Source organism: Hypomesus transpacificus, chromosome 6, assembly GCF_021917145.1.
Source record: "Hypomesus transpacificus isolate Combined female chromosome 6, fHypTra1, whole genome shotgun sequence".
Taxonomy (NCBI): domain Eukaryota; kingdom Metazoa; phylum Chordata; class Actinopteri; order Osmeriformes; family Osmeridae; genus Hypomesus; species Hypomesus transpacificus.
In genome coordinates this window covers 5,683,074-5,706,394 of record NC_061065.1, presented here as the reverse complement: position 1 = coordinate 5,706,394, position 23,321 = coordinate 5,683,074, and the positions used below count along the sequence as shown (strand labels likewise).

Here is a 23,321-nt window from a genome sequence, read left to right as displayed (position 1 = left end):
TCGTGTTGGGATTGGTAAAACTGCAACCAATCAGAGCATTTAATTTGAAGCTAACCCTGTTTTAAAGCTCAGCTGATGCCAGTTTATAACGTTAAAACTATGTTCAATTGTAATTTACGATATTGCCTTTACACAGACATTAAAATGCATAAATGAATGGACTGGTCAAATGTGGATGGTATGATGGAGAATTTCTTTCCTAGGCAATGTTTGAATCTGGTGAACTAAATCGTTTGGGTATTACTTTCTGTTGAATCTGTGTTTCTGAATGGATGAATTTCATTGCCTATAAATACAACGCAACTTCTCTGGAAATTCCCTCTTGAGATGTAGTTGGCAGTAGGACAGAACATGTGTAGGTGTAAGAATATAGTTAATGACTTGTCTTAATCACACTAGTTTGATACCTAGATGCTAAAGTCTGTTGAACGAGCTAAATTAGTTTTGGAAGGCGGTGTGCTAATGGTTGATGTAATTTTAGATGTAAATGAAAACTTGTGAAGTTGGACGACGTGTATCCAGTGTCCACGTGCTAGAAGCAGACTTTTTTGAAATGGCTGTACCTGAATTGAATAAATTCCAAATTTGATAGATTGTTGATATAGTTTTACGTAGTTAAATCGACATGGTTGCATTACTTATATTTAAGTGACTAAAAGCCAGCTACCAAATGTTGATCATGGTGGCAAGATGAAGCCGTGCTACAACGAAAAGGTTCGTATGCAGATTTAAATCTTCCTTGTGCCTATCCAATACATTTCCGGTTGCTACAATTGTATTGAGGATGACAAAATCCCGAACCTGATAACTGTGACTGAAAACATTATCGGATCTGATTTCTGAAATACAATTTTGCAACAACATATCCTGGTGTTCTACTTTATATTTCCTAGCGTTGACTGAAGTCTTGATTCCTACATATGTTCCATGTAGCCTTTATGTCGTCGATCTACTAACCAATTAAGGGTCACAGCAAAGTAGTCAGTACCGTGACAGATCTCCACCTTTTTGTACAGTTAAATTCAAGAATTACAAAAAAAAACTGGTTCCTGTGATGTACCCAGACTAATCAGCCTAGGGATTGATAATTGTCAGATCTACCAGGATCATGGTCAAAACCATAATCATGATTTTGGTTGGAGGAAATCTAATGAATTGTTTTTAATTATCTCCAGCCAGGATGGAAGCTTAGATGCCCCGTCGAAATTCAAGTAAGTTTACCAAGTTTCTTGCACACCCGAGGTATACTGATGTGATGACTTTATCCCGAACCTGATTTCATGTGAATGAAATGGTTTATAAGGATCTGATTTCTGATGTGCAGTACATTTCCTGACCTCTTATGAAAGTTGTGTCGGTGTTAAATTAATGCCAACTATGTATATTTTAACAGGTGGTGACTTGATTCAACTCAGGATGTCGTCAGTCTTTCAAAAGAAAATGAGCCAGTGGTCTCATGATACTTTACACAAGCCTCTAGATGTATTTAATGCAACAACGATGGAACTGTAAGTGGTTCTTGTTTCTGTAAATTATTCCCCTGAATAAATATATTTTAAGTTATCTGCTTGTTTTCATTTTGTGGGTGGTGTGTTCAATGTTTGATGGAAAGCATTGTGACATCATAGTAACCATTTTACTACCCGAATGTCAAGAATGCAGTGCAGTCTACACGATTGGGTTTTAACTTGCAGCACATTTCACGGTAGCCTAATTGTTAATATTAATTACTTAACTGTATAATTCCACAACTCAGAGCTCCATAGATGGAGACTAATGACCCTCAGGTAAAGGATGATTCACTGCCAACTAGTAAAGGCATAAAGTAACTCTTAATTGCTGTAGACTTATAAGCACCACTATAATGGAGATATTCTTAGGAAATGCTGTCTTTACATGTCACGATGTTGCGTTTGGAGCAGGAAGAACCATCCATGGAGACTGGCACAGTTGGTTATTCCAGGAACCAGGTTTGCCACACTAAGACCACATGGAGTCGGCAGGGCAACGTAAACAGAAAGGTGGTGTTTAAATTCCACTTGATTTATTTTCGCACTGATGATATTACTTAGCATTAAATTCAAGCGAATTATTTAGGTTGCTGTAGTCAGGCCCTTTATGAGTAGGCCTACACCGAGAGGTGATGGGGTTACTGACATCACCCAAAGACTGAACAATCTCTCACATGTGGAACCTTACTTATCTTCACAACAGAGTCGGGCAAGTCTTCTGTTTCTGAATTCTTATATAATTTGATATTCATTTTATTCACATTCCATTCACATTCTGTGACACAGTTACATAGTATTTATTTTTAAATGACAGGTGTCTGTTGCTGCACCACCGGGATTCACCACAGTGAATCCCGGTGACAGAGCCTCTGCTTTCACCCTTGCTCTGAGAGGGGTTCTGGAGGACTTGGAAGTCTCTGATGGTGCCTGGACTCTCCAAAGAGCTCTGGAGATAATGTTGTCGGAAAACGATCGGGATTTATCAGATTCTTCATCATCAGACTCATCATCAGAGTCTTCTTTGTCCTCGTCTTCATCATCATCAGAGTCTTCTTTGTCCTCGTCTTCATCATCATCAGAGTCTTTATCATCATCAGAGTCTTCATCATCCTCTTCTGACACAGATTGAAATTAATTTGCCATTGGCGAACTCAAGTGCTGGATTGAATTAGTTGGTGACGTCAAGGCCAGCGTCGTACTGTAACTGATACTTTTAATTAAATTGAGCATATATTATACTTTTGTCTTCTCAAATTTTGCAATAAAACATAACTTACCCAATGTAGAGATCGTTCATACAGACACAATTAATGAATAATGTTGGTTGAAATATGACCATATCGTGGGACATAGACATATGTTTAATAAAGGGACTAATTGGTGGGGCCCAATTGACTACAAATGTTGTAGAGCTAATGCAGCATTACAGTGGTTTTTATAGAGTTGCTCGGACATTGCCCAATACGTTTGAGGTCCAATACCCTGTTCAGTAAGATGTCGGGGGCTCTGCCCTTACATAACCTGGCCGAAAAAAAACGAAAATGGATAAGCCCGTGTATAGCTCTTGCAGAAACCCCATAGATGCAGGAGGGCTTGCGGCGTTAACGTAGACGCCATTTTAGTTTTACGGGGGAGGGAAAGAACAGAATCGAATGAACGCCGGGGAATTGTAGCTTGCTAGATATTTTTCTTTTTTTATTTCCACAATCCTGAAACGACACACAATCAGCACCGTGCACCTTAGTGAAACGACGCAAGGTACGTGTTATTTAGTGAGCACGGATGGAATAAGGACATAATCCTTAAATTACGTAACCAATGTTTGCAAACAGTCTATGTGGAAAGTGGCTTAGCTAGCTATCCAATTGATGTTAGCCAGCCGGTCTAGGTAGCTAGTGTGCCTGGGTATGGCTAGCAAATTATTCCAGTTAGCTTGCCTTCATTGGTTGGCTTAACTCCATTAGTTAAACGAGTGATACATGTGGAACGTCAAGTCAACAGCTGAGCATGTTTGCCGTCGTCTGTTAGCCCAAATTACCAGTGTTAGTCGCTTAACTTGTTTATTTGTCTGTTTTGAAATGTAGAGGTGGCGTTAGCTAAGCAAGCAAGCTAGTTTGAGAGGCGTGGCTCAAGTGCATTGAGACTCTGAAATGTGCCTACCGATTGCTAAGCAGTGCTTACTATTGCTGATCGTGACATGAATCTTGGCAAACTACTGTGCATGGGCATTTAAGTTGACTCCCAAACAGCATATCATGTGGCTTCCTTACATTAGTTTGGCTACTGTAACGTTAGTTTCAGACGTTTCCGTCCAGGAACATGTGGTTGTATCATGCAGCCTCCTAGCCGCAAACTGCTTAGGCCGGCCTAATCTATGTCATGTGGCCATTATATTCTTGTGCACCTAACTAGCTGATGTAGTATCACTTCTTCGTTGTCTAGCCTGCACTTTTGAGTTTACCTGCCTTGATTAAGTCTCCAACATGTATGTCAGGGTAACATTTTGCTACCTTACACGGTTAGTTTTCCTATTCGTCATCCATTCCTACTTTTGTGTGCTTTCCGCGCGTGTTTATGTATGTATCCATGTACGACGAGTTTGTTGCACGTGCCACTTGTTTTCATGAGGCATTGCCGTTTCATTTTTCAACATGACACTCTACTGTTGATTAATTATGGGTTATTACATTTCACAGATGTCTGAAGACATGGCATCGGATCATGTTAATGGGAATGGTACAGAAGAACCGATGGATACGACTGCAGCAGTCACCCGCTCTGAACACTTCCAGACTTTATTAGATGCAGGTTTACCACAACAAGTTGCTGAAAAACTAGATGACATTTACATAGAAGGTAAGCAACGTTCACCACAAATATTTTCCCCTTCAGGATTTCTTTTGACTCAAGTTGACCAGACAGAACAAACGTCCCATATCAAAGCAAGCACAACCTATAACATGCTCTTAAAAATGCTGTAGCTCAACAATAAATTACTTACTGTAGAAGGATTAGCCTATGCTCTTCCTTATTAGACGAGCTGGGTTGACGAGGGGGCGGGCCTCGGTATGGTCTCAGGGGAAAGAGGAAGCCTGCTGGGCTCCTGCAGAACAATAGCAGCAGCTGTCTAGGGGCACGAAGGACAGGTGACGCCAACCTTCCCAAGTACAATGTTTACATGTAAATTACTATCGGGTGCCCGAATAATATATGAAGGTGGTTTTTCATACTTTTTATTTTTACGAGACTATTTTAAATTGTGTTTTTCTTTGCCCCCAGCACAATTCTTGAAAGTTTTTCTACCATAACTGAAGATAATGATGTTCTTAAACTTTTAATATAACTCTTAGCAACAGCTCCAACAGATGAAATCTCCTCATAAAATCTATATTATGGCCTGAAGAAACTCCATGTTGGTTGAAACATTTTAAAAGATGTTTGCTTTGTGTTTTGAAATATTGCTCTCTTTCTCCAGGACTGGTAGCGCACAGTGACCTAGATGAAAGAGCAATTGAAGCGTTGAAAGAATTTAACGAAGATGGCGCCTTGCAAGTCCTGCTGCAGTTTAGGGAAAGTGATCTGTCACATGTTCAGGTAAGTATAGCCCTACACGCACATCTTTTGATCAAGAGTGGTTTGGATCTAAATCCTGATCCTTGCCCTTTCAGAACAAAAGTGCCTTTCTCTGTGGAGTTATGAAGACTTACAGACAGAGGGAGAAGCAAGGGGCCAAAGTTTCAGATGCCACAAAAGGACCAGATGAAGCTAAAATCAAAGTATGTAAACATTTGGAAGGTCGCTTTCATGGAGTGTGTGTGCCCCCTGTTTGTGTCTGTACATACTAGAGGGCTGACCAATTGTGATCTTTACATGATTTTTTTTTTTTTTTTAATCTGTCGACTGCAGGCTCTGCTTGATAGAACCAGCTACACGCTTGACGTAACAACAGGTCAGAGGAAATACGGTGACCCACCACCAGAGTCGGTGTATTCAGGGGCGCAGCCCACTGTTGGAACAGAGGTATGGTTCTGCACAGACGTTGTGATGAAAACGACAGTTGATTGCCGACCTCCTCTGCTTTATGGTGACTTTCTTGTTCTCCTGGAAAAACACTTACATTTAGTCATTTAGCAGACGCTCTTATCCAGAGCGACTTCCAGTGAGTACAGGGACATTCTCTCAGAGGCAAGCAGGCAACCTTTTGATTTAATAGCTCGAGTCCCTAACTTCTCAGCCATCTGACCCCCTTGAGTGAAACACTCGCTACGTTGAGAGGTTGCTGCCTAGATCTGACTGGTTTTAAGGTGGACGAAATCTGCCTGTGCAGATAACAACTTGTCATGAACAGTTAGTTATAAAGAGGATGCAGTGTTCTTTGGATCAAATGAAACCTTCCTAACTTTGAACTCCTTACTTGAAATACTTTTGAAGTGCTCTCACCAAATCACTTCAGTCTCCTTTACGTAATCCTAGACCACTTCACGATCAGCTGACGGTTTCTTATGAATTGCTCTTTCTTTCCAGATATTTGTAGGGAAGATTCCACGAGACCTGTTTGAGGATGAGCTGGTGCCTCTCTTTGAGAAGGCGGGGCCTATCTGGGATCTGAGGCTGATGATGGACCCCCTCAGCGGCCTCAACAGAGGCTACGCTTTTGTCACTTTCTGCACTAAAGAGGCTGCACAGGAGGCGGTGAAACTTGTGAGTGTCTCAACAAGCCTTAATCTTCCAGTTCTGGTTTGTTCGGTAGATCGTTAAGATGCAAGCTCAATGCCTAATTTAGACATGGTGTTTGGCTGGTTCCTTTTCACGTCTTCTGTGCTCTTGGTCACATTTCACTTCCTTTTGAAGTTCAGGAAGTCACACAGTCATGTATTTGCTTTTGTCAACAGTGTAATAATAACGAAATTCGACCTGGAAAGCACATTGGAGTTTGTATTTCAGTAGCCAATAACAGGCTATTTGTCGGCTCCATCCCGAAGAGTAAAACAAAAGAGCAGATTGTGGAGGAATTTGCTAAAGTTACAGGTAAGGAACCCATACCATTTTAGAGCTGTCTTTTGAAGACTCCCTATTTCAAGATCTCTAGTTCATATTAGTAATGAACATGAAACAGACTCACCCCTTTCCTAACCCTTCTACGCAGAGGGACTTAATGATGTCATACTGTACCATCAACCCGACGACAAGAAAAAGAACAGAGGTTTTTGCTTTCTGGAATACGAAGACCATAAAACTGCTGCCCAGGCCCGCCGTAGGCTCATGAGTGGCAAAGTGAAGGTGTGGGGGAACGTGGTCACGGTGGAATGGGCTGACCCCATAGAGGACCCAGATCCAGACGTCATGGCCAAGGTAAACCAGAGCCGGCTGTTGATTAAAATGTGGTGAGGAGCAGGAGGAACCATAACATGGTGTTCATTTAGCTGCTTTCCTTAAATCAAAGGGCCCCATTGTGTAGGGACACGGAATATGTATTTTGACTTGTTCAACAGTTGCTTCACGTTGTATTCTGTGTAAGCTTCATCTAAAATTGAAGCTCAGGGAATAGTTATACAGTGTGAAATGCCTTAACTCTTAATCTTTGATTACAGTTTTTGTTTTTTTTGTTTTCCTGTCTTGTTTCAAACCAACAGGTCAAAGTTTTGTTTGTCCGCAACCTCGCGAACAGTGTTACTGAAGAAATACTTGAACAAACCTTCAGCCAGTTTGGGAAGCTGGAGCGAGTGAAGAAACTGAAAGATTATGCCTTTATTCACTTTGAGGAAAGGGATGGTGCAGTCAAGGTATTAAGCATACCCTGATATTCTGCTTTGGTGGGGAAATACAACACACTTTCAAAGCCTGCAAGACATGGAATGTGTGACGCATTACGTTTCTCTTGTTGCCCTCTCTCCACAGGCATTAGATGAAATGAATGGTAAAGATCTGGAGGGAGAACACATAGAAATAGTGTTTGCCAAGCCCCCTGATCAGAAAAGGAAGGAACGTAAAGCCCAGAGACAAGCAGCCAAAGCACCAACGTAAGAAATGGGTTCAACTTCCAACTTGCCATTTACATTTAGTCATTTAGCAGACGCTCTTATCCAGAGCGACTTACAGTAAGTAGAGGGACATTCCCCCCGAGGCATGTAGGGTGAAGTGCCTTGCCCAAGGACACAACGTCATTTTAGCACGGCGGGGAATCTATCCGGCAACCTTCTGATTTACTAGCCTGACTCCCTCACCACTCAGCCATCTGACTCCCATTCTGTGTTAGTGCAAACCACGTCCAGTATCTTGATCTCGCTTGTGGCGTTGTCTCTCCTCTGCTTGTCTCCCACAGATATGAAGATTACTATTACTATGGTCCTCCTCACATGCCTCCTCCCTCCAGGGGGCGTGGTAGAGGTGGTGGGAGGGGCGGGTACTCTTACCCCCCCGACTACTACGGCTATGAGGATTACCATGACTACTATGGGTATGATTATCACAACTACCGCGGTGGATACGAGGATCCCTACTACAGCTACGATGACTTTCAGGCCCCCAGCAGAGGGAGAGGGGGCAGAGTGTCCCGGGGGGGCTCCTCAGGCCGGGGTCGGGGCGTGGGTGCTCCCCGTGGCAGGGCCAGCTTCTCCCAGCGAGGAGGCGGAGGGGGTCCAGGAGCAGGCAGAGGCGTGCGAGGTGCCAGAGGAGGCGTGCAGCCCAGAGGCCGCGGGGTACGTGGTGCAAGGGGTGGCCGCGGTGGAAATGTAGGAGGAAAGCGCAAAGCTGATGGGTACAACCAGCCAGATTCCAAACGACGCCAGACCAATAATCAGAACTGGGGCTCTCAACCCATTGCTCAGCAACCGCTACAAGGTGGTGATCATACTGGTAACTATGGTTACAAATCTGACAACCAGGAGTTTTATCAGGATTCTTTTGGGCAACAGTGGAAGTAGAACAGTAAGGCTTTCATAACAAATCCTTTTTTAGAGACTTGATCTGATTGGCCCCAAAATCCATACCGTTGCTACTTTTTCAAATTGGTGACATCTGGCAAGTTGCTCTTGTATATATTTTAATAATCCGCTTGGACTTGAACAGTAGTCACACTCCCACCTGCTTCTGGCGAACTGGTTTAAAGTTTTCAAGTTGATTGATGCGATTCACATAATCAGGTTTGAAATTTTAGATTTGCAATCATGTGCTCCACTTGTCTATTTGGCTATAGTTTTATGTATGTTTTTATGGTCTCCATGTCTTAAGTAGCTAACAGCAAAACAAAGCTTATGTCTCCCTAAACATGTATTTAAAACAAAATGAAACAACAATTTGTATGTCACAAGGATTATGCTAGATTATGGCGTGTCTTGTTTTTGGAAGAAGAAAAAGGATCATAATCCTATTTTTGGCAAAACATTTTGGCTTGTATTTTTTGCTGTTTGTCTGCTTTAATAAACATACACACACAAGTGTACAAAACCTCAAATTGTGTTGCCAATTCCTGTTTCGGCAAATTCTCTTTTCAAATTCCCTTCAAATTTAAGGCTCCTTGTGGAAGGAATGGACCAAAGGTTTGCCTGTGGTAGCCACATGGTGCAATGTCACTTTGCATGCCATTAAATTCTAAACCAGCTGAGTTTTAACAGGCATCTTTCCTCAAATTAAGTGTTATGTATGTATAGTGGCATACTCCATTGTTCTGGTTATTTCTAAATTATATTGTATGTCCAAATACTTGCATATTGTTTATATCTACATATATACTCTGGGAAAACATGGTTATGGTGACTGTCGAGACAGATTCCAAACCCATCTCTAACCAATCAACTTCTTGTGGCTACTGAGAAAGCACAATTTGATAAGTAAAGCTTTTGCCCCAGAAAGATCTTCCATAGAGGCCTCAATACTTATTTTGCACATAAAATTCACAAGATGAATCAATCATGGGAAATGTTTGGCATTTGTGTTAACCGCTTGTTCTGCTTTTTGCTTCTAGATCAGCCATTCCCCTGCCATAACCCCTAATTTGTGTTCACTCATGCGTCTTCATTGTTGTACCTTTTAAAGGTCCTACTGGACCTTGTCATAAAAGTGTAGCCTTGTGCATGCGAGGGTGTAAAGTTATAGTGAATGCTTGTCCGTTTTCCGTTAACTGGCTTTTCATGTGAATACATTGTTTTATCAGTGTGTGTTTATGTTCTGTGATGTCTGTGCTCTATCCTCTCTAATTGCATCCTTCTGTTACCTGACTAGCAGGGAAAAGGGGTCGAAGATGGTCCTGAACTGTCCCTATGAAGACTGGCCTGCTCTATGGGGTTACACTGCAAGCTGCCAATGGATGCCATGGTAAGGTCAACCCAATGATCTAACTGTATCACCAGCCTTACAAAAGCATATTTCCCAAACTGCCACATAAAGATAATCAAGTAAGAAAAATTAAATTGTTTGGTTGAACATATGTTTTTATAAGCTTGCCACCTCCCCAAAGATAATGCCATTTTGAGACGATGGAATAATGTGAAAAAGGTTAAAGGTGAACCCACCCTGAAAGTAAATGTAAATGTATTTTGCACTTTGTCTAAGTTTGGAGTGGCTCCAAGGAGCTTGATGCTAATGTATGTTTTTGTTCTAACTGCAGTGTTAGCATTGTGGTCATGACTTGGTTTAAACATTGTTTATGACTGGTTTAACCACCTGTCATAGAGGGTCAGGCATTCCTGGAAGCGGTTGGTTATCTACCTCAGTACAGAGGATTCAACTGCTCTGTCTGTACTGTACATAAATAAGGAAACTGATGATAGCGGGGCTTTCAAACAAATATGCACAAGAGAAACGGCAGTCTTCTCAGAGCTTATTTTAGTTGTGCCTGCCGTTTGTCTGGCACAGCAACAGGCAAACTGGGCATGTTAACTTCTCTCAAAATGAGCCCGAACAAGCCTTTTTGTCGTCCAGTTTTAAATGAGTTAGCTACATGTCTTTAGATTATGTAGTGGTTGGATGATAAGTTTAGGAACATGTTACTTTTGTAAATGCTTGAACACCAGGAAACACCAGTTAGTTTTTTTTTTTTTTTTTTTTTTTTTTTTTTTTTAAACATGTCATTTAGAAGCTTTGCAGTGTGAACACTTTCCTTAACAGGGAGGGATGAGGCGTAACTTTTGTATGTGGTAAAATCCCCCTTGGACTGATTGCATACACAAAAACGTTTGAAAGCCATCTGCCAATTGTGTACAACTGAAAGAACATTTGCCTAATCATGCACAACATGAAGGATCAATGACATCCAAGCTGCCTTTTTGTCACATTTGACATATGTGACAAGTGTCTTGAATCTGCATCATGTTGAGTATATGATTACTAGCTGGAGATGACTGGGATTGTCCAGTACAAAAGGGATTCTTGTATCTTCCTCTATGGATTGTGGAAGTACAGTAGACTGATAAAGTCAATCAGGTTTTGTACACAGCAGACTCCCTCTAAGTCTATATCACCACAGACTACTTTGAAAAGATGTTACCAGTTATGAAAAAACTGTTGGTATGCTAACAAGTGTTTTTGCATACTTGCAAATTGTTTTATACTGTATAGTGAGGCGAGTGTAACTTATTTTTTTAATAAAGTTCTTGACTTTCCTCTGTCTTGTGTTAAATTTGTTGCCGTAACTGAACTGTCTGTAAAGGCAAAAAGAAAGAAAATGTTTTAGTTGAATATGAACCTGTTGATTCAAATTGCAATGGCTTCAAATCTGAAAAGCAAATTGAAACTGGGATTTAGGGTCTTAAGTCGAAGTTCAGTTAACGTCAAATGATGAAATGAAGGGTCTACGAATTCTGCTATGTCACAAGAAGTAGGCTTACATTTTAATTTAATTTCAAATGTGATAAGCAATGAAATCCACTAACGGCAGAATTAGACTTTCTCACCAGACTCCCAACTGATGGACAACAGAGCACAAACAACAAAGGCACGTGTCATGTTTAAATAAAAAAAAAAAAAGACTTTCGTTCAGATACCGGGGAATGTTTTACCGCCGGGATTGCGCAAATCTTCAGGATTATACAAGAGTATAAACCCTTTAGTGAGTGTGGATTACAAATTCAGACCACTACATTATTGTATTGGATCTGAGCATGCGACTTTTTATATTGTATCTCAAACGTTATGTAATTTGCACACTTATTGAGATTGAACGGAATATGTAACATTTTGAATTGAACTCAAACCAAAGAATTTATATTGCTTCTATACTCTTTGCTCAAACCATAGACAAACTGAGAGGTAGTTCCATAGAAATCTATGGGTAGTTCTACTTTAACAGGAAGCGTCGTAACCTTTAACGGAAATGACGTCAACTGGATTAGGGAAAGGCTCAGCTGTCAGGAAAAATGTACGGTTGAAATAGGAAATAACAAGCTTGCTTTCATGAAAATAAAAATAAAAACATTATTCATAATAGTGAATAATGACACTGTATATGTTTAACAAGTAGTTTTTTACGTGAAGAGCAATCTTGCAGGGTAAGTAAACCGCTATATCGGTTTGTAATGTAACGCTAAACTTCCAAACATCCCAGCTCACGACTTGATATCCAAGTTCTAGCTATGGCTAGTATACTACTGTCCCGCAGTGGGCATAAACCAGTTTGTGAAGTATGCCGTTGGTCTCACTGTGTGCCCCTTCAACAGAGTCTATTAAATAATGGCCAATATACGAACAAATATGGAGAATCTGGAAAAAACACTGAAGATTGACCTCCTGAGAGAAGTTCTCCGTCAATATCCAGTTTTTTGTTTTCTTCTGATGTTTATGCTTTCGTCAACTATACTTCTCAACCGGTGAGCTCTTCTTCAGAATATTATCTTTTTTTATGCGCTTCTTACCCGAGATAGATAGAAATACAATACAGTTACAATGCCTTTACGTACAAAAAGTGGCTGATTATTTAGATCCTGGATGTTATAACAGTGGCTGTGTCTGATCTTGCTCCGGTTCTAATGTTTTATTAGGTATCTACACATTCTGATGGTGTTCTGGTCCTTCCTGGCTGGGCTGATTACATTCTATTGCTCCCTTGGCCCCGAATCCCTGCTGCCAAACATCCTCCTCACTATAAAGCCTAGACACAAAGTAAGACATTTGTTGTAAGACAATTTTAATAATACACTGGAAAAACACATGAATTCGGGGCATAACAGGAGTAATTAAGTCCTAAAATGCACATCGGTGTAAAGATGTTGGTGTGGATTGGGGTTAAGCTTCAGAAAGCTTGATATAAATAACAGTGGCAGCCACTGCCTGTAGTCATGGCCAATGTAAAACAGCTTCTAATGAGCTTGTTCTAGGATTCAGCCGTCTTAATTTTAAGAATGTATCTTTAATTCTGCAGAAAGAGGAACTACAGGAGCTATTTCCATCGGGGCACAGCTGTGCAGTGTGTGGGAAAGTCAAGTGCAAACGGCACAGGTAGGAATGTGTACAGTTCTGACCAGATACGGATGGTATTTTGCATTAATTTCGCTCTAGTGGTCATGATGCATCACTGCGGACAGTGATGTGCTCTAATTTTGGAAATGCATTGCACTTTTGCAGACCTACGTTACTTCTTGAAAATTATCAACCATGGTTGGGCTTAAAAGTATGCTCAAAAGTGGACTCTTCCATATCTGAGGTACAACAGCAGATTATGAGATACTATTTAGCTCACCAGTAACCAGTCAATAACTGAATGTATGCACAGATTTGGCAACTTATATTTTATTATTGTATATTTTATTTTAATTGTATTCCACTTAGTATTGCTAGTTTATGTATCCTTAGTATAGTTAGACCACATATTTAAATTTAAGATTCCTATATGTTTACTGTATGCACCTTCCTGCCAAAGCAAATTCCTTGTCTGTGCAAACTTTCATGGCAAATAAATCCCATTCTGATTCTGATTCTGATTCTCTGATTAATTTTTATTTGTTATGTCCCTTCCAGGTGCTTGAGTTGGTTTTGGAAAACTTTGTGTATCCTTGGTATCGGTGAGATGAATAATACAGCTTGATTTATATATTTTTGGGATGATGATGAGCATCAACGTGAAGTGAACTCTGCTTCTCTCCACTTCTCAGGGACATAACAGATGATGAGGCCTGCGTGGATGAACTTAGAATGACCTTACGTTTCTTTGCGGCCGTTATGATTCGACGAGCTCAGAAGGTGAGCAACCTGCTCTCTCAGATGAACCAGCCTTTCATTTCCCATTTCATTTCATCCAGATGTAACAACAATATTTACACATGAGGTGTGTAGATGAATGTAAAAATGAACATTGAATTTGTGTTCTGTAGGTGGATGTCCCCTCGGTTGTTGCTGGTAAAATGATGAAGGCGACCATGAAGCATATAGAAATAATATCAAAAGCCTGGGGAAAAGGTTTTCTTTTTTCTTTTCTTCAATCTTTACAAAACATTAGTAGGGTATGCAATATAAATATGAATGTATTTACCTTTATCTCTCTCTCTCGCTCTCTCTCTCGCTCTCTCTCTCTCTCTCTCTCTCTCTCTCTCTCTCTCTCTCTCTCTCTCTCTCTCTCTCTCTCTCTCTCTCTCACACCCACACACCAGTGAGGAGCTCAGAGAGTCTGCAGCAGGCTGCTCTGGAGGAGTATGGCCCAGACCTGCATGTGGCTCTCCACAGCAGGAGAGATGAGCTTCTCTATTTGAGGAAGCTGACAGAGATGCTGTTTAACTATGTCATGCCCCCTAAAGCCACTGACTGCAGGTAGGCGACACATGAGACCTGGATGAGAAATAAACTCCTGCTGGGGTTTTATTGACAAGTGTCCCTGAATGGATAACAGAACATCTTGTTGCACGTTTTTCCAGGTCTCTGTCTTTATTACTGCGAGAGGTTATGACAGGCTCTGTGATACTCCCCACTATGGACTTCATGGCCGACCCAGTAAGCAGAACCCATCTAATATACTGTATATGGAAGTAACAATAATGATGTACAAACTCAGTCTCGACAGTCAACCAATGCAGGTCATGTTTACAAACATTGCATTCATTTCCTTTTAGGATACCGTGAACCACATGGTGCTGATATTCATTGATGACAGTCCAGTGAGTAAAGGTTGAACTTTCCAGTCATGTCATGGCAGGCGTGTGGAGATGGTGTGGGATGGGAACTCATCTTTACTGTGTTCTCAGCATGAAGCAGCCAGTGAGCCTTCCTCTGCCCTGGTCCCCTTCCTGCAGAAGTACGCTGACCCACGGAACAAGAAGGCATCTGTAAGAGCAGGCCTCGTGCCTCGCGCCTCGCTTCAAGCACACAGGAAGAATGGCATTATTATATTATATATCAATATTATATTATATATCATTATTATATTATATATCATTATTATATTATATATATATTTATTATATATCATTATTACATTGGCATTTTAATGTTTTGGTCGTTTAGTCTCAGCAACTAACTTGCAGTCGGGCCTGTCTTGCTCGTCCCCCCATGGTTGTCTAGGTTCTGAAGCTGGAGCTTAAGGAGATCAGAGAGCAGCAGGATCTACTGTTCCGCTTCATGAACTTCCTGAAGCACGAAGGGGCCGTGCATGTGCTGCAGTTCTGCCTCACTGTGGGTAAGTGCATGTGCTGCAGTTCTGCCTTACTGTGGGTAAGTGCATGTGCTGCAGTTCTGCCTCACTGTGGGTAAGTACATGTGCTGCAGTTCTGCCTTACTGTGGGTAAGTGCATGTGCTGCAGTTCTGCCTCACTGTGGGTAAGTGCATGTGCTGCAGTTCTGCCTCACTGTGGGTAAGTGCATGTGCTGCAGTTCTGCCTCACTAAGCAGGACTCCCTTTCAACTCACGACGGCTCAGCTGTCACGTGCTACTATGCTATTTTTTTAACGACTTCCGTAACAATAGTGAGGAAAGGGCTGAAGAGTCACACCGTTTAAAAATGCGTCAACATGATGCTGAAAGAAACATTTGGTTCGGTGGTTAACTGTTGCATCACTTCATCCAGAGGAATTCAACGACAAGATCCTGTCTCCTGATCTGAGTGATGCTGAGCTGCAGAGGTTGCATGGGGAGGTGCAGCACATCTATGAGACCTATTGCTTGGAAGAGAGCATTGACAAGATCAGCTTTGACACCTTCATCGTAGAGGAAATACGCAACAGTAAGCAACCTACACTGAGCACAATCACAAGTCCCAATCCCTCAGGACGACGTCCCGGTGATAATCCCTGTCCTCCCAGTTGCTCAGGGTCCATACATGGGCGTGGTCCAGTTGCAGACCATGCGCTGCCTGTTTGAAGCTTACGAGCATGTCCTGTCTCTACTGGAGGGAGTCTTCACCCCTCTTTTCTGCCACAGTGATGAGGTGAGCGCCGGCCACACCCACACAGGCCCCGGCCACACCCACACAGGCCCAGGCCACACCCACACAGGCCCAGGCCACACCCACACATGCCCAGGCCACACCCACACAGGCCACACCCACACAGGCCACACCCACACAGGCCACACCCACACAGGCCCAGGCCACACCCACACAGGCCCAGACCACACCCACACACGCGCAGGCCACACCCACACAGGCGCAGGCCACACCCACACAGGCGCAGGCCACACCCACACAGGCGCAGGCCACAACCACACAGGCCACACCCACACAGGCCCAGGCCCACCCACACAGGCCCAGGCCACACCCACACAGACCCAGGCCACACCCACACAGGCCCAGGCCACACCCGCCCAGGCCACACCCACACAGGCCATACCCACACAGGCCCAGGCCACACCCACACAGACCCAGGCCACACCCACACAGGCCCAGGCCACACCCGCCCAGGCCACACCCACACAGGCCATACCCACACAGGCCCAGGCCACACCAACACAGGCCACACCCACACCGGCCCAGGCCACACCCACACCGGCCCAGGCCACACCCACACAGGCCCAGGCTACACCCACACAGGCCCAGGCCACACCCACACAGGCCCAGGCCACACCCACACAGGCCCAGGCCACACCCACACAGGCCCAGGCCACACCCACACAGGCCCAAGCCACAAAGTTAACATCATCCAGGGCAAAAACTGGGATGTAGCGACCGCCTACATCACCACAGGGTGAATGCAGAGGCTCTCAAGTTGACCACAGCTCTGTGTGTGTTTGTTTGTGTGCAGTACTTCAGGCACCTCCTCAGAGGGGTGGAGTCTCCGACCAGGAACTCCAGAATGAGCAGGTTGGTAACCACAGGACACTGGAGGGCCTCCACATTCCCCCATGAAGTACAGAAATATTTAATTATTTCTGTCAAAGTTAGAATGGAGCTTGTTTTGTGTGTGTTGGAATAAGTAACATTTCATGGCCACTGCATTCCCTAAGTTCCCCCCAAGTAAAAAAACAGCCAATTTGTAGCCTTTGTCAGTGTTTGCCATGGCAACCTACTGTATGATTTACTGTGCCTGTTGTTCCAGGAATAGCCTGAGTTTCGATGATATGAGGTAAGTATGTTTTGGCATGATGCAGGTCAATGTCTCCCGGCTGCCCGGTTTGCTGCATGCACCTGTTATTGCCTGGATGGCAGTAAAGGAAACAAACTGCTGTTTTTGACAATTTGGTGCTAGTTACTTAAACTGTTGGGCTTTTGCGAGTCAGTGCTTGGGTTTTGAATGTTTACTATGTGCTGACTAAGCCCTTATCCTGACATCCTTAAACATCTTAACCCCCGAAACACAGTCAAAAACACGTTAGACTTAGAATCTACTTTTTTTTTTTTTACAGTAGTTTTAATTCCAGCTAACATACAATATATTTATGCTAGGGCCCTTTACTGTAAGCTTCAGCCGCAGAAGGTTCTGTGTACAGGGGAGAAAGATGACCTTGGACCTGGCTGTCATGCACATACTGTGAAATTCTCCTCGTCCCTTGATGTTCTGTGTCTATCAGTGGTCTGTCCTTGTGTGTCGTACTTTGTACCATAGTTGTCTTGTGTATAATGAGCACCAGTTACCTGCTGCGGGACATGGTCTCCTATTCCTACATTTACATTTAGTCATTTAGCAGAGCAACTTACAGTAAGTACAGGGATATTCCCCCCCGAGGCAAGTAGGGTGAAGTGCCTTGCGTAAGGACAAGGCAACATCAACATGCACTCCTACATTTACATTTATGCATTTAGCAGACGCTTTCATCCAAAGCGACTTCCAAGAGAGAGCTTTACAAAAGAGTATAGGTCACTGATCATAACAACGAGGTAGTCCCAAACATTGCAAGCAGCCAAAACATGAAGCATATATTGTGAAAAAACTAAACAAGTGCCAAAAGGGAAGACCCATAAGAGCATGCAGTTATACAAGTTACAAATTCAAACAACATGAACCACAAAAAAAAGTGCAGGACTGTACCTGTAGAAGAACAATCAATAGTAAAATATTTCACAGCGAGTACAAGACGTCTTGTACTCCTGCACTCAACTCCTGCACTCAACATTGAAACCCAAGACTTCTTGAACAGTTTTCTGTTTAGACCTGTCTCATTCCATAAGCATGGGCTTGTATGATATGCAGCTGTACCAGTCATTGCCTGTGTGTTTCTGTTCTAGTTGCTGCTTGCATTGGTAGAATGTGTCAATCTTTGTATTTCTGTCTCAGCTGGGCATGTTTGCTCTCCCTAGCCAAAATATAAAAGTAGACTCAATTCAGTATGCAAAATATATTTGTATACAGCACACGATGTAAAGGTATCAGAGTAGAATTCTGGTTTATTTGTTGTAACTCTAACTCTGAAGGTTACATGTTCAATGTCACTGTGTGTTTGTACAGAAACATATCAAAGCGGGGGGAGACATTTGGAATCAGCAGGATTGGAAGTAAAATCAAAGGAGTGTTCAAGAGCAACACCTTGGAAGGAGCGATGCTGCCCTCTTATGCTATGGTCGACGCAGAGGAAGACCTGGTGAGTGCTTCCTCACAAAATATTCTTTCAACTTTTTAATATAAAAATAAAATCGAAATAATTTTATAGAAAAGTTTTTCCCAAAACTTTTTGGTAGAAATGTTTTTTTCAACCTTTCAATGCTTAAAAAAAAATGAAAAATCCCAATTTGTACATGTATTTTGTAATCTAATTTGTGTTCTACCTAAGAACACTAACAAAGTATTTTATATGTATGTATTGTATATTATGATGGCTGCCATAAACAATCTTAAAATTATAGTTTTTTTTTTACTTTGTGTATAATATGTGTCTGTATGTTCCGTACTGTAAAACAAATGGCCTCTCAGAGGACATGACAGTTGAAGTCCATCTTGAGCCCTCCTGGTGTCTCCTGCTGTGTTGCAGGTGGAGGAGGCCACAGTGGTTGTGGAGGATGAGTCTCCTGCTGAAGCAGCCGGCACCCCGGGGGTCCTGAGGAACCTGTCTGCCTGGAGCATCTCCATCCCCTATGTGGACCTGTACGACGACGAGACCAGGAGAGAGAGGGTCCCTGTGTTCTGCATCGACGTGGAGCGCAAAGACAGGAAGGAAGGTGAGAGAAGCCAAAAAGAAGCTGTGTAAAATAATGGAGGGAAAATACTGAGTGGGCTGTGTGAGGCTGAGTGACTGTTTTCTTCTCATTCAGTGGGGCATGAAACTGAAAAGTGGTCCATCTATAGGAGATATCTAGAATTCTACGTGCTAGAATCAAAACTCACTGAATTCCATGGTAAGTGTTTATAATCCCTTTTATCTAACCCAGGAACCAAATTCAGTTTTGACTGAATTTTTATGAAAATCATTCATCTTGAGTCTTGATTTGAAACACAACTCCATTTCACACAATCTGTTTTCTCTAACAGATGTGCAGGGTTTCCCCGCCAAAAATGTGTTTTGGGTTTGCCGAGGGGAGGGGAGGGGGGGTGCGTTCTGAAGAGTGAGACTGCCGTTGGTCACTATTTGGAATGGAAGGGAGAAAACAGGACAACGGCAGATATCGCTATCAAAAACCAGCAGGCGTGTGTTGCTTAGGCGGCCGCCTTGACTGAAAAGTGCTGCGGGAAACCCTGGGTGTGGATCTGAATTGAATTAGAACTGTCATTTGTTTACACAGGGTCGTTTGCAGACGCACAGCTTCCTTCCAAAAGAATAATTGGACCAAAGAATGTTGAGTTCTTATCTTCTAAGAGGGAGGAGTTTGAGGAGTATTTGCAGGTATATTCCCACCAAAGCACAGTAATCATGGCTATGTTTGTGTGAATGTTGATGTACTGTACGTGCTTATTTTTGGAGGCGTTTCCATGCTTGTGTGTTTATCCAGAGGCTTCTGCTGCACCCAGAGCTGAGTAACAGCCAGCTTCTTGCTGACTTCCTGTCCCCACACAGTATGGAATCTCAGTTCCTGGACAAGATGCTGCCTGATGTTAATCTGGGTAAAACTCTGTACAGTTCAGCACAACACCAAGACAATTCATTTGAGAACAATTGATTTGTGTCTTTTCTTCTGTAATCTTTTTTTTTATCTCTAATTGTTAAACTGCAGGTAAAATTTTCAAGTCTGTTCCTGGAAAGCTTATGAAAGAGGTAGGAAAACAAGTACAGTATCTCTGTTTGGCATGAAAAACATGAATTTGAGTCTTGATTTGAAACACAACTCTATTCCACATGGTCTATTTGCTCTATGCTTCGTTCCAGAAAGGGCAGAATTTGGAACCATTCATCCAGTCTTTTTTCAACTCTTGCGAGTCACCCAAGCCCAAACCCAGCAGACCAGAACTGACCATCCTCAGCCCCACAACCGAGTATGATAAGAAGGTGAGTCTTCAACCACCATCTTATCCCACTCCCTGTTCACAAACTGATCATCTGTCTTGACTACATCTGGCTCAACATTTACATTTTGTCCTTTTGGCAAACGCTTTGACCCAAATTGACATACAAATAGCGCATTCAGAAAGTACAGTAGATGATTGAGAAGGAGTTTGTATGACTGGTACTGCTATCCTCATTTATAGCTCTTCAACGACCTGTTCAGGAACAATGCAAATCTGTCTGAGAGTGTGGAGAGGAAGCAAAACCAGAACTACTTTATGGAAATGACCACAGTTGAGGGAATGTATGATTACATGATGTATGTGGGTAAGTGATCCAAACACTTTTTCAAACGTTTTGTGGTTGGATTTGACCGTGAGAGTTAACTTTAATAAGATCCAAGTCATAAAGGGTCTAAATCGTTCACCTCCACCGGAGTAGATCACAACTTTAATCATGTAATCAATGTGGGGAGATATGTTGGTGAACCTGCCTCTCACTACAGTTGTGTTGGTGAACCTGCCTCTTACTACAGTTGTGTTGGTGAACCTGCCTCTCACTACAGTTGTGTTGGTGAACTTGCCTCTCCCTACAGTTGTGTTGGTGAACTTGCCTCTCACTACAGTTGTGTTGGTGAACCTGCCTCTCACTACAGTTGTGTTGGTGAACTTGCCTCTCACTACAGTTGTGTTGGTGAACCTGCCTCTCACTACAGTTGTGTTGGTGAACTTGCCTCTCACTACAGTTGTGTTGGTGAACCTGCCTCTCACTACAGTTGTGTTGGTGAACCTGCCTCTCACCACAGTTGTGTTGGTGAACCTGCCTCTCACTACAGTTGTGTTGGTGAACCTGCCTCTCACTACAGTTGTGTTGGTGAACCTGCCTCTCACTACAGTTGTGTTGGTGAACCTGCCTCTCACTACAGTTGTGTTGGTGAACCTGCCTTTCACTACAGTTGTGTCGCCTGACAGGTCGCATAGTGTTCCACATGCCGGAATGGTTGCATCACATCCTGTCAGGAGCACGGATCCTGTTTAAGAACACATTTGAGGCGTACATGGACCAGTACATGCAGATGAAGCTGGAAAGGATTCTCCAGGAGCACCGCTTGGTGTCTCTCATCACCCAGCTCAGAGGTGGGTGGTCTGAGCATCCCTCTCAAACACCAGGGACATCAGAGTTCCTGTGTGGTGAACTCTGGTAAAGCGGTTTGAATATCATCCGGTGAAAGAGCAAAGGTTAATGTGCGTGTTTGAATGGGGGCATTACATTTACATGTAGTCTTTTAGCAGACGCTCTTATCCAGAGCGACTTACAGTAAGTACAGGGACATTCCCCCCGAGGCATGTAGGGTGAAGTGCCTTGCCCAAGGACACTATGTCATTTGGCACAGCCGGGAATTGAACTGGCCCACTCAAACACTTCAGAGTGTCGGTGTTAATATTATTCTTGTTCCCTTCCATCCAGCCCGAGGCCCAGACAATAGAAGTGTTTTACTGTGACTCCTCACTCTGTTTGGTCCTAATGACTCCTTGTAGCACTCTCCCCTGTCAGCCCCTCCCCAGTGCCTCAGACTAATGGTGAGGTTTTGTCTCAGATGCCGTGTTCTGTGAGAACAGTGAAGAACGCTACACAGAAGACAAGCAGAGGAGAGCCAAACAGACCTTTGAAGAGATGATGAGATACTTGCCAGGTTCAAATTAAACTTTAAATGTTCCTTTCTCCACTCCGTTCTTCCATTGTGTGTCATGTAATATGTGGATGTTCTGAGCTTTGCCATGGTTGATGTGGGCGATGGATTAATTTGCTCAGACGCCATTTTGGATGTCATTAATAGCTCCTAATCCCTGTTTAAAAAATTATACTAGTAAACATGCCTTTGTTTAAAGTACCCCTCTCTCACTTGCATATCTGTCAATTGAACTGGGTAAATCAGAGAGTAGATCTGTAAAGTTCTAACTTGGATTTTCTTTTTAATCTTGTCTGTTAACCTTCTGCAGACATTGTGGTTAAGTGCATTGGCGAGGAGGCCAAGTTTGAAGGCATTAAGCTTCTGTTTGAAGGCTTTCAGCAGCCAATGCTCAACAAGCAGGTAAGATGGGAGCACTTTGAAGAGGATGTCACCAGCATCTAATTGTATAAAAACCCAAACTAATGTTTTGTGTTTCTGTGTGGTCTCATTAGATGACTTACGTTCTGCTGGATATTGCTATTCAGGAGCTCTTCCCAGAGCTCAACAAGGTGAAAATCTTTTAACAATATTGGTCTGTGTTATTTTATTTTCAAGACATCGCTAAATGCATACGTCTAATTGTATTATCGTATAATTCTATTATTGATCTTTTATGGAAGGATAACCAAGCTGAAAGGATTCTCAGCTTCAATAGATGTTACTGGACTAGCTGTGGACTGACACGGCTGTCTCTTTTTTCCACAGACTGGTGGACAGAGTGAATCCACAGACTGGTGGACAGAGTGACTCCGGTCACAGGAGTGAATGGATCTAAAGCACAGCTGCCCCCCTATGTTCGTCAGCTAAAAAGAGTTGCAGTACACTAACAAATGCTAATGTCCCTGGGACCATATCAACATTCCAATGTAAAGTAATCCACTAATAAAGTATATTTATTGATTTGATTGGTGTCACGTCTGCACTTGTGATATGTTAAACTTCTCGTATTGAGTGACATTGATTAGAGGAAAACGTTTTACAGAAGTAAACTGGTAATGTTTCCCTCATAGCGAATGCTGTCCCTTTCAGACTTCCAGATAACTGACCTGCTACAGTCAGTACCCTGACTATGACCTGCTACAGTCAGTACCCTGACTATGACCTGCTACAGTCAGTACCCTGACTATGACCTGCTACAGTCAGTACCCTGACTATGACCTGCTACAGTCAGTACCCTGACTATGTCCTGCTACAATTTCCATCTCTGTTCTTATTCCAGTCAATAAAATCTTAGTCAATCCAGTTTTTCTCTAATGATGTCAATTATTTGGTAAAGCAGCAGCACAACAGATCTACTGGAGCCATGAGAGCCTTC

At 42.7% G+C, this 23,321-nt stretch overlaps 2 protein-coding genes, 3 long non-coding RNA genes and 2 other non-coding genes across 12 annotated transcripts; 5 read left to right on the top strand and 2 right to left on the bottom strand.

The window, feature by feature from the left end:
* Positions 1 to 154: 154 nt before the first annotated feature.
* Positions 155 to 2,196, top strand: LOC124468675. 2 transcript variants are annotated; one of them, XR_006956211.1, is made up of 5 exons: positions 155 to 714; positions 1,176 to 1,211; positions 1,394 to 1,508; positions 1,923 to 2,021; positions 2,098 to 2,196. It is a non-coding gene; the product is annotated as an uncharacterized LOC124468675 (long non-coding RNA). The 2 variants fall into 2 exon arrangements; XR_006956210.1 differs by lacking the exons at positions 1,923 to 2,021; positions 2,098 to 2,196 and having other exon boundaries at positions 157 to 714; positions 1,394 to 1,886.
* On the top strand, positions 777 to 846 carry LOC124469249. Its single transcript, XR_006956273.1, has one exon. It is a non-coding gene; the product is annotated as a small nucleolar RNA SNORD50 (small nucleolar RNA).
* Positions 1,246 to 1,320, top strand: LOC124469248. The gene has a single exon (XR_006956272.1). It is a non-coding gene; the product is annotated as a small nucleolar RNA SNORD50 (small nucleolar RNA).
* A 36-nt stretch (positions 2,197 to 2,232) lies between the features above and the next one.
* LOC124468676 lies at positions 2,233 to 3,028 on the bottom strand. The gene is made up of 2 exons (XR_006956212.1): positions 2,789 to 3,028; positions 2,233 to 2,715 (listed from the first exon to the last, which is right to left on the bottom strand). It is a non-coding gene; the product is annotated as an uncharacterized LOC124468676 (long non-coding RNA).
* Positions 3,029 to 3,113: 85 nt separating this feature from the next.
* On the top strand, positions 3,114 to 11,110 carry LOC124468674 (synaptotagmin binding, cytoplasmic RNA interacting protein). Of its 3 annotated transcripts, none has more exons than XM_047021545.1 (12): positions 3,114 to 3,269; positions 4,208 to 4,367; positions 4,987 to 5,105; positions 5,180 to 5,287; positions 5,418 to 5,531; positions 6,036 to 6,212; positions 6,404 to 6,539; positions 6,658 to 6,863; positions 7,145 to 7,294; positions 7,410 to 7,531; positions 7,834 to 8,209; positions 9,735 to 11,110. In XM_047021545.1, the coding sequence occupies exons 2-12, from the start codon at positions 4,208 to 4,210 to the stop codon at positions 9,771 to 9,773; spliced, it is 1,707 nt and encodes a 568-aa protein (XP_046877501.1). In that variant the 5' UTR covers positions 3,114 to 3,269; the 3' UTR covers positions 9,774 to 11,110. The 3 variants fall into 3 exon arrangements, with proteins under 3 accessions (XP_046877501.1, XP_046877499.1, XP_046877498.1); XM_047021543.1 differs by having other exon boundaries at positions 9,732 to 11,110; XM_047021542.1 differs by lacking the exon at positions 9,735 to 11,110 and having other exon boundaries at positions 7,834 to 8,964.
* Positions 11,111 to 11,815: 705 nt separating this feature from the next.
* On the top strand, positions 11,816 to 23,248 carry snx14 (sorting nexin 14). 3 transcript variants are annotated; one of them, XR_006956189.1, is made up of 31 exons: positions 11,816 to 11,995; positions 12,164 to 12,313; positions 12,485 to 12,605; positions 12,865 to 12,941; positions 13,068 to 13,146; positions 13,461 to 13,504; positions 13,595 to 13,682; positions 13,814 to 13,898; positions 14,090 to 14,246; positions 14,351 to 14,426; positions 14,546 to 14,590; positions 14,678 to 14,758; positions 14,994 to 15,108; positions 15,497 to 15,652; positions 15,732 to 15,856; positions 16,668 to 16,726; positions 16,962 to 16,988; positions 18,309 to 18,441; positions 18,829 to 19,015; positions 19,109 to 19,192; positions 19,577 to 19,677; positions 19,784 to 19,895; positions 20,006 to 20,046; positions 20,158 to 20,277; positions 20,478 to 20,601; positions 21,246 to 21,410; positions 21,872 to 21,967; positions 22,275 to 22,366; positions 22,459 to 22,515; positions 22,712 to 22,872; positions 23,036 to 23,248. XR_006956189.1 is itself a non-coding variant. In XM_047021167.1 (30 exons), exons 2-30 carry the CDS (start codon positions 12,177 to 12,179, stop codon positions 22,751 to 22,753), a joined length of 2,826 nt encoding a protein of 941 aa, XP_046877123.1. In that variant the 5' UTR covers positions 11,816 to 11,995; positions 12,164 to 12,176; the 3' UTR covers positions 22,754 to 23,248. The 3 variants fall into 3 exon arrangements, 2 of the variants coding, with proteins under 2 accessions (XP_046877123.1, XP_046877125.1); XM_047021167.1 differs by having other exon boundaries at positions 22,712 to 23,248; XM_047021169.1 differs by lacking the exon at positions 16,962 to 16,988 and having other exon boundaries at positions 22,712 to 23,248.
* Positions 14,270 to 15,240, bottom strand: LOC124468448. The gene is made up of 2 exons (XR_006956190.1): positions 14,951 to 15,240; positions 14,270 to 14,788 (listed from the first exon to the last, which is right to left on the bottom strand). It is a non-coding gene; the product is annotated as an uncharacterized LOC124468448 (long non-coding RNA).
* Positions 23,249 to 23,321: the final 73 nt, after the last annotated feature.